Genomic DNA, 10,638 nt, shown 5'->3' on the forward strand with positions numbered 1-10,638 from the left:
CATCTAATTAGTTTTGACTGTTTGAAACTGCAACATTTCAGTTTTGATCCATTTTAAGAGATATAGATAATAATCATTCATGCTACATTTTGGTATTGTAAAAGGTTTGATTCCAACCTACCGGAAACAGGCCCCTCCTGCCGCTCTATCTGCCAGTATGTGATTGCAGAAGAACTTGGGAACAAGGTTTTGGGAATGGTCTGGTCCATCGGTCTTAGTCTCATGTGTACTAAGAAACAAAGCAAAAGTGAAAATATAGTCTTTTTTTTTTTTTTAGAAAGTCTTAATATGTATTTTTGGATGTATATTAATTGGAAATATATTCATTGGGTAAATCCGTTTTCCTAGTATATATATTAGTATCTATTAGTTAATTTGTCCATGATATTTTGTTCCTTTATTTTTTATTCTTCATATAATGGAAATATTTCCATATTTTTTTTTATTTCTTACCATCTTCTAAAAGTTCATCATCAAACAGCCCTGATGCCACTAAATAGGCCTCCATTTCTTTGTGGTAGAAGCGAATAAGATCCCCAAATTTTATTTTAGTGCTGTCCCCTGCTGCAGGTTTATACTTCCGATAGATCGTGAAGCCTGACTGCTGGACCGACACATTTAACTCATGACTGAAAGGACATTAAAGAGATTTCACTGAACAAAGATAGTACATGTACTAGCAGTCAAAATTTTATCGAAAACGTTTAATTTTTTTTTTATAGCTAATAGGCTTATATACTACTTTCTGGTAAATTATGGATTCCATGCATAAGATGCAATCATTTTCCGTGTGATAAGATATAATACTTTAAAAGCAAAATGAAATATAAAATACAGCATGACAACTGTGATAAATCAAGTGAGTACATATGCTTAAACATACTGTAAATACATGTAGCAGACAGGTGACATGGATGAACGTCCATGGTTAGATGAATTTGCCGTTATGGAAACAATTTAGATAAATAAAGGGGTGTTTACTACACTGTTGATCTTTTAGAAGAATGTTGCTTTTAAATGACTATTGGTTTTGACTTTTTTTTGACGCAAAATTTTTTTGAAAACTTAGCTTACGATGAAGTATGTCTTGGGAAACAAGGAAATTTTAAGATGACCTTACGATCATACGATTTAAAGATAAATTACTGTATACAGGAAATTTTCGCCCCCGTTTTATTTTCGCCCCTTTCGCCCTACCCTCATTTGGGCGAATTTAAAACGGGGCGAATTCAAAGAATACAGTAGTAAACAAAACTATGACTGGGGAATTTTAAACGGGGCAAAGTTGTTTGTAAATGTGAAAGGTCGAAAATAAGACGGGGCGAAAATAACTCTGTATACAGTTTACATACAGCGTGGTATTGAAACTAAGTTATAGTTACAGCGTGATACTAATCTTACCTTTTACTGTAGACGGACAGCTGACCCAGGAAGGACTTGCTAACGTGTAGGTAGGAGTACGGGGACTTGACGCTCTCCAGGACCACCTGGTCGTCAACTTGGACCTAGGGGAGACAATCTTTACGTAAGCAAAACCTGCTATCAAAATTTCTCAGTTTCAAAATGTAAATATTTTCAAAGTACAAAATGAAAAATGTATTGAAATGTCGTTTTTGGAGAATTAAGGCATAGATTAGTCGATAAAATACATTTAAAAATGTTAATAGTAGAATATTTGACGTGGTTTTCAAGGGCTTTATCAAATTTTATCAAAGCCATAAAAGGCAAATCTCTCTATAATTACAATTTCCGTGTTCCTTAATCTACCTGTGTTTTAACTTAATTTAGAACTTTTTAAATGAGCAAAATTATTTCAAATAAAAGGTTGATCATCGTAACTGCATATTCTAATAGAAAGGACATTGAATTTATTTCAACCTTACCACGTCGCCTTCTGCTTTGACTTTGTATCTCGGCATTAATCGGAATTGCGCATGCTTAGAATTCTCTTCTTTCAGTTCCACCTATAACAAGAGAAATTTTTTCAAATGGATTTGATCATAATAATTTGTGATGACATTATGTTATTCATTTTAAGAAAAAAATCTTTTTTCTTTTAAAAAGGAAGACTTAATTCTCATTAAAGATTATAATGATATTTTCCTTTTTACTTATTTTGTATTGTTTTATGGACTTTGAGATTGTATACTGTTCGTTATCTCTATATCCTTCATTTATAAGTTTGAGACTGTATTTTATTTTCATGCAAATGTACATACCGCCATGTTGTTTGTTTCTGTGTCCGACGTTTTTGTGGTACTGACATGGATATATTTATTCGTAAAGAGATGCCGTAACTGAAAGAGAATTTTTTTGAAACTAATTTATAAAATAATATGCATGTACATTGTACATATTATGTTAATTTATAAATACATTTCTCAAACATGATTTCTTGTCTGTTGTGCGGTCTAATTCTTTTTTACTTTGCAAAAATAGAGATCGACATATATTAGTAAAAAATTCTATAAATCTGAGAAATCATTTAAAAATAAATTACTGCGCTTCATTAATTTAAAATTAGAATAATGATATGAAAAATGTTTGATTGTTTATTGTTTCAACTTTGTTTTTGTGTTTGTTTTGTTTTGTTTTTGTTTTTTGCCCAAACGATGTAATTTATTACCTGTATGATCTGTCCATAAAGGACTTTCTTTCCTTGCTGTCTCTTTTGTTCCAAAATGTTGTCCTCATTTTCTTCTTCAGCAGCAGGCTAAAGTATAGTTCAATGTTCAAATTTTAATTTTAGGAACAGAGTAAATTCAATTCATAAAAGCATTTTCTGAAATGTTTATTCAAAAACAATGTTTAAAAATTTAAGATCGTTGAAAGTGTACACACACTGTTTTATTATTTCTGACGCCGTTTTCAAAGAAATCTAAATATTTACATTTGCAAAAATATTTCTTTTCTTGACATACGAATTAATTTTCAATCAATTTTCAAATGTTACAAATGAACGGAGATAAATCTGAGTTAAAAGACAAAACATCGTCATTGTTTAACTGAATGTCGAGATGAAGACCGTAACAATGTTTTTATATATATATATATATATATACAAATTGAAGTCATTCCGCCCTAATGGTATTAACAAATTGAATGACTTCACCAGAATGAACGTAAACTAGATCCAATTCCTGATCATACTAAACAAGATTATTCTCTAATTTAGTGTAAACTCTACAGTTAATTTGCGTCACCAACTCTCGAACAACCCACATAACTATGTATTGCTTACGCCTTTGTTAATTATTTTTTCCCTATAATAAGTCCTTTAATATTTCAAAATTTATAATTGATCACAATTCATATGTTTAAATATCCCTACTATATGATTTTTCTTTCATTATTCTTTATTAAGTAAAGTTACGCCATTTTGAGAGAATGAAACAATGTACAATTTACTGATTGTCGTAATTAATTAGCATAATTAATTCGTTCAATTATGTAAATAGCACTTCACCCGAGTATACCCGATAGACCGGACGCATTTCATAGCGATCCGGATTTCTTTCTTTATTAGTGTTCTTAAAAATTTCCAATTCAACATGTAATTAAGTATGTAAATATCTAGTGTTTAGTAGTTTAGTAGTAGTGCTAGTTGTTTTTGTTTCTCTTTTTCCTTTGTTCTTATTACTTTTTAACTTTTTCCTTTGTCCTGAGGAAGGGACAGGGCGTCCCGAAATTTTGACAATTATTATTGTTCGTGTCGTTGGTCATTTTTAGTGCTTTATATATAAATATATATATATATATATATATATATATATATATATATATATATATATATATATATATATATATATATATATATATATAGTAAAAAATATATATATAAAAAATAATTAAAAAGAAAACACGAAGACAACAAAGTAAAGCATTAGCCCTTTCATTTAAAAATCTTTGTTTAAAGTACTCCGTGTTTCCATCACGATCACTGGTAAATTATATATAATTTACCAGTGATCGTGATGGAAACACGGAGTACTTTAAACAAAGCTAATGCTTTACTTTGTTGTCTTCGTGTTTTCTTTTTAATTATTTTTTACTATACTACTATACCGACCACTGTGAATTCATGGACTTCTGATATATATATATATATATATATATATATATATATATATATATATATATATATATATATATATATATATATATATATGATGAGGAACTCCAGCACCCATTTTCGGTTCAGTTAAACGTGTGTGTAGAATCGTTGCCTTTTAAAAGTATATAGATATGAAAAATTCTGAGTTCAATATTTATTGACGAAGCAAATCTCTATGATATGTCAAAAAGACTTAGTTTTAATTTATTATGACAACGAGTGAAAATAACCAGCAGTTGTCAATTTTAGAAAATCTTTCAACAGCACAACACGTTGAAGAGGAAATAAACACTGACCCTGGAAATATCTAAGGTGATGTCAGATATTTAGCTAGCAGAAGTAGTCATAAGGAATGGGTGTATAATGTGTAGAAATGTGGTATCTTTTGATGTAATTGACTTCTGACAAATTGAATGAGTTTAAAATTTCAAAAAAGTAATTGTTCCTTGGGGATTTTGAAAAACCATATTTTTCTTATAACAAATGTTCTAAATTTCACACATTCAAATTAAACCAGTGATTTTTGATTGTAATATTTCACAACACGCTGCATGGAATCACAATTAACTCTCCTAGTTTTTAATCAAACGACCTTGGGTCAAGCTTTGCGGCTTAAAGCAATTTATTCGAACTCGGAATGTGCATGGTTAATGTGTTGGCCCTAATATTCTATTAAAGGAATGAATCTAATAGCTACCCATTTTATACGGTATAAACTGGGTTGGGGCAGTTTACGCTTTATTAACCGCGAAGCGGTTTAAAAAAAGTGTAAACTGTTCCAACCCAGTTTATACCAATTCATTGCTTACAATTTAATTTTCATTCATTTGATGTAAGAAAAAAAAGATGATTGTTCTAACAAAATGACTCCAATTTGTACAAAATTTGAATGTTACGTCAGGCGGATTGCTACGTTTTTGACGAAAGTCATTGTGACGTAAGCAACCCATTTGATACGATATGAAGTAAATTTTTTATCCAATCAAATACAGCGTTACAACCAGAATTATATTATATAATTATATTAAGGATTATCCAGATCGTATATTGATGGTAATTTGCCATTCAACTGAATAATGCAATGTTGTTTTTGAATAACCAGTCGTATGCATTTACCTTTAAATGTTGAACCACTGTAATAAAGAAAGTAAATGAATTGTAACATATCAAGAAAATATTTTCTCACAGAAGGCAGACTTTATTATTATCAATATTAATGGAAATAAAGGATAAACTTCAGGGGCACACCATATAAAGTTAATCACACAAAATTGTGAAATACCAGATATATATATATATATATATATATATATATATATATATATATATATATATATATATATATATATATATATATATATATATATATATAAAGCATATATATATATATATATATATATATATATATATATATATATATATATATATATATATAATATATATATATATATATATATATATATATATATATATATATATATATATATATATATATATATATATATATATATATATATAAAGCATCAAAAGTACGAGTTTACAACACATTAATCAAATATATTTCCCATTCTAACTAAATGATCAATTTAGTACTTTCTCACCTGTCATATTCAAACTTATTTTCGTAAAAAACAATTATGAATGTAAAAGATAAAAGGTACGTCGAGGTCAGTATGAAAAAAAAAAATTGAGAATTTCATCGATAAAATTAAGGTTATCTTTGGAGATAAGGTCTGAAAACAAAGTGCAGGATTTTTCAAGAAGAATAATTGTGTTCCATTATAGAATGACTTCTTGTTATTCGAAGAAGCTGAACTTTAGCAAAACGTCTGTTACTGTTGTTAAATTTTGATGTTGAGAATCTTACACATTTACGTTGTATATTTATATATAGTATGTAGTTTTTTGTTCTGGGATCCTCGAAGTTTTTTTTTAAATTTCTTTCGTTTCATTCACAGCTGCTTTTTCAAAAAAAAAAATGGAATTCGTAAATTTATTTGTCTTAAAAGCTTGTCATTGCTCATTTGACAATTATTTTGTTTAAAATATTCTGATTATACACACAAGTACTCTAAAGATATTAAAAAGATGCTTGAATTTCTGATTGACAATATATATGTGGTTTTTGGAGACCAGTTCTTCCACAAATTTATTGGAATTCCCATTGGTACATGTAGCAATTGCGCCTTGTTATTAGTAGACCTATTTTTGTATCTCTAAGAAGCAGAATTTCTCCAAAATTTAATACGTGAAAAAAGAAAACACTTGTTGTGGCCAATTCGACATTAAGATATATCGACGTGGTATTGTCAACTAACTGGTTATTTCCACTCTTATCTCAATACAATATATCCCGGTGAGCTTGAAATTAAAGATACCACACAGACTGACACATCTTTTCATCTTGAGATGTTTTACTTGACATAGACTTTCAAGATTATTTCACAACCAAGATAAACGTAATGACTTTAACTTCTCTATCGTCAACTTCCCTTACTAATGAAGCAATATACCTTTATCACCTGCAAACGGAATTTATATCAATCATTTGATTCGATGATTCGATACGTAAGAGCAAGTTATACAATTGAACAATTTCTTAGAGTAGTATCGATGAAAGTCATCATTTCGTAAATTCTATGTTCAATACAATGACCTTGTCAGCAAATACAATTTATCGTTGATTCAAATGCTGACTGAGGTTTTTCATACTAATTGTAAAGTCATACACATTGATTGTCGACGGATTTTTCCATTATTTCCAGTTCATGACAAGAAGCACACGGCGGGTTTAAACGGTCGGCTGGGGATGCTCACTCCTCCATGGCACCTGATCTGATCTCTAATTTTTGGAGGTCCGTATTTGGACTGCCCCAATTCTGTATTGTCTAATGGACATGAACACTGTTCGTTATCTCCATTCATGTATTTGTCGTTCAATTAAAAATATTCTATAAAATACTAGGTCCAGCTGTGCATGCATTTTGTGTATTTTGTTTTCATGATACAAGGATAACAACTTATCTGTGCAATTCTAACCATTCAAAAAATATTTTGTCAAATGAACCATTTGATTACATTCACGATTTTTGTTGTTGTTGTTGTGGTTTTTTGTTTTGTTTTGTTTGTTTTTTACAACTGTTATATCACAAATAAAGTTATAAACCTGTACGGTACCTTTGCCATGGAGACTGTGTTCCTTAAATCTGTATCATCTGGATCTTTTGCTAATTTTGCCTGTAACTTTCGTAGCTGCTTGTTGAGTTTGTAGCGATTAGCAACCTCCAGATGGAATGAAATCACTAAAAAAAAAACAAAGAATATTGGGTAGATAATAATAAGGTTTTGTTTACCTTAAGCAAATATTTTAAAGGTTAAAATTACTTCGTGGGATGAGCCCAAAGTTCGTCTTGCAAAGGAAATCTCAGAGAAAACGTGTCTTTTCTTATTTTAAACAGGATTATAATCAAATCTATCTAAAACAATTAAGCTCGTATACCGGTATATAGATGTTAATGTGCTAAAAAAAACAAACTTAGATTTGATTTTCTTTTACAGAAATAACAAAAACATTAAAAGGGTTTTGATTTTTTAAAAACATTCAGATTTAAATAAAAAATGATTTGTTTTATGCTCAATAATCTATAGTTTTAAACATTAAAAAATGTAACATTTCTTTGATCAGAGCACTGCATGAATGTTGAGAGCTTAATAAACCGAATTTACATGTACCCATTTGTTCAAAAGAAATTGACCTTTATTTTCTAAAGGAATATCACTGAGATAATGAAGTAATTTTAAAATTAAAAGGATTCTGACTTTTCTGTTATCCAAAAAATTTGAATTCCGATTTTTTTAAATCATGAATTTTGCAACATCCTTGTTTTGTTTTGTTTTGTTTTTTTTTTACTTCTTACGACTGAAGCATATGCAAATCGTTAGAGAAATATCGTTGCTTCACATGCCTTTTCAAAAATAAATGTAAAGTTTGCCTCCGTGTAATGTATTCATTTAATAGCACCCTAAATATATTGACATTAGAGAGATCTTCGTATATTTTCTTTAAATCTTAGGGTAGGGGCTTCAGTTTTTTTTTTTAACGTATCTGTTTTAAACGTCTCATTGAGAACTTTTCATGTAGGGCCTACATTGAGATTTGTTGGTGAAGGACTACTATATACCGATAGCTCATGTACTTTAGACCTTTTCTTGGCAATAAAAGAGTCTGTTAGAGAACTTTTTCGAGCCAGCACCTTTTCAGTTCCAGATGACCTCTTCATATTTTTAAAGTAAGATATATACTTGCTTATTAAAACTCATTAAACTCTGATGCAGAGTAAAAGCAAAAGAAAAACTTGGATTCAATAACTAAACAAATCTTTGTTCTCGATATTTTTTGCTTCCTTAAAAGCTAGGATAAGAAAGTATTGCATTTGACTAAGTCGATGATATTTGAAATTTTCGTTTACTTTCATTGACTTATAAAGCAGAAATATTATGAAGATTGCTCATTTGTATGTAGTACGACTCTCTCTCTCTCTCTCTCTCTCGCCCGCCACCCACCCTGCTGATCTTTTACGTTGGGTTGTTGCCTGTCTTGTTGTGAACCCACAGCGACTTCATTGTGTACTGAGCTACAGAAAAAATAAAAGAAACAATTTAAATGATTCATTATTTTCAAAGATTGTATGCACTTTTTAGAATACCCTTCTTACACTCGACTTTTTAACACTATACTCGTAATTAATATGTTTATGAATTCTATGCAGAACATCAAAGTTTGAAAATTTTTAATTGATCTTCTATGGGGTTAAAATTAATGCTCATTCACTGAATTTAATGAATTAAAAGCGTCTAAAGTTAAATAAAAATAAATCCATATTTTATACATATATACTGTGGGGGGAAAATTCTGGAGCTCTTTTCAATACATGTATGAAGGGTTACAAAATGTGTGAACTTAAACAAACACAATCTCAATTCAAAAATTAATGACGATTGTATCAGAAATTCAAAAATCATCAAGTTTTAGTTCACACTGAAAAATATTTAAGATATAAAAAGGAAAGCCAATTAAACTCTCCTCAAATGAATTAAATTCAAGGTCATTTTATTTTTAAATAAAGCAGTTTACGTGTATTAATTAAGTTCCGTGTCTTTTACACAAACATTAATTTAGTGTCTTTAACGATAAAAAAAATCAAATATCAATCAATATTTTGATTTCTTTCAAGTTTTTCTACGTAAATTCAACAATAATTTAGACAGTTTACCATACCTCAAAATTTAGATTAAAAAAATACAAGATTAAATAAATTTTACTGGAGGAAAGAGGACAGCTGTTGTGGCGAGGGAAGGGGGATTGATTGGTGGTGTGTGTGCGGGGTTTGGAGGATGCAGGTAGGCACATGCTCAAAGAAGATGGGGGGATAAGGCGAGCTGAATGTCTATAGCGTCAAATATTAGGAAATCACTTTTGATATGTAAATCGAGTATTTAAAACTTCTCATTATTGAAATTTATGAAATTATGAGGAAAACAATTTTTTTCTGAGAAAAATAAATCTCTTTAAAATATTTCATTTATAAAAATATTAGATGGTATACGTGGGATTCGAACACCAGAAAAAAATACCTATGTATCACTCTGCTTTGACGCGCTAACAAATATGCTACTTGGCTCATGTTGATTAGAGGTATTTATATCATGTTTGTGATACATGTATGACCCTTGACTTAATGGACTTGAAGTATTTCTCGGAAAGACGCGAATGTTTTGTCATAAGAGTGTATTTTTAAGGTATAGTGGGTCTTCTCTCCATTTTTTTTTGTAAACCAAAATATATTTATTTTATTGCAAACTTTTAGGATTATATTTAAAAAAAAAAAAAAAAGAAGGAGCGAAGACCCACTCATATTGAAAAAAATTGTAAAAGTATGAAAAAATGATCGTTTTTGTTCTTTTATGTCTGTGTATGCTTTTTCATAGGCAAATATTTTCAGTCTTTGTGGGATTTTTGTAAATTATTGAGATTTTACCTTAAGTATACTTTAATATTAAATGAAATCTGAAATAAAATTTGGACATAATTGAGATTAAATATTTCACTTCTTATTTGTCGCGCTATAGGCATTCTGCCCGCCTTATTCCCCAATCTTCTTGATTAAAAACAGCTGAGTTATCAACTCACCTGGATTGGGTTGAGAAGATAAATCCAGAACGTTCCGCCGAATACAAACACACTGTATCTCCGACACTTAAAGTATCATCCATTTCAAAATAAACCGCTAGTCATCCGAAATTAACATCTTCACTATCCAAAAGAAAATCCGCAAATTTTCAAAAACTCTTCCGCTGAAAGGAGGGCTCGGTCAAAATCTTTAATTTTAATCCCGTGCGACCTTTATTATGTTTTGGTTACATAATCACAAGCGAGAAAATAACAGTGATCTAAGTGTAGCGTCTATTAAAAGAACGAGGGCGCTTTTGATTGGCATTCGGCATGAATCTGGGCGTTATTGAAA

General features: G+C 29.8%; 1 protein-coding gene across 1 annotated transcript in view; it reads right to left on the reverse strand.

Annotated features, from left to right (window-relative positions):
- Window positions 1-10,387, reverse strand: part of LOC134280204 (inositol 1,4,5-trisphosphate receptor type 2-like) — a 48,619-nt gene extending 38,232 nt beyond the window's left edge. Inside the window, 9 exon segments of the mRNA XM_062762622.1 lie at window positions 122-229; window positions 454-629; window positions 1,402-1,505; window positions 1,884-1,964; window positions 2,220-2,297; window positions 2,627-2,713; window positions 7,292-7,416; window positions 8,678-8,748; window positions 10,305-10,387. Of these exon segments, the coding sequence (XP_062618606.1) occupies window positions 122-229; window positions 454-629; window positions 1,402-1,505; window positions 1,884-1,964; window positions 2,220-2,297; window positions 2,627-2,713; window positions 7,292-7,416; window positions 8,678-8,748; window positions 10,305-10,387 (913 nt within the window).
- Window positions 10,388-10,638: the final 251 nt, after the last annotated feature.

This window comes from Saccostrea cucullata, unplaced genomic scaffold (assembly GCF_032062105.1).
Source record: "Saccostrea cucullata isolate Sc308-1 unplaced genomic scaffold, CSIRO_AGI_Scuc_v1 ctg483, whole genome shotgun sequence".
Classification (NCBI taxonomy): Eukaryota; Metazoa; Mollusca; class Bivalvia; order Ostreida; family Ostreidae; genus Saccostrea; species Saccostrea cuccullata.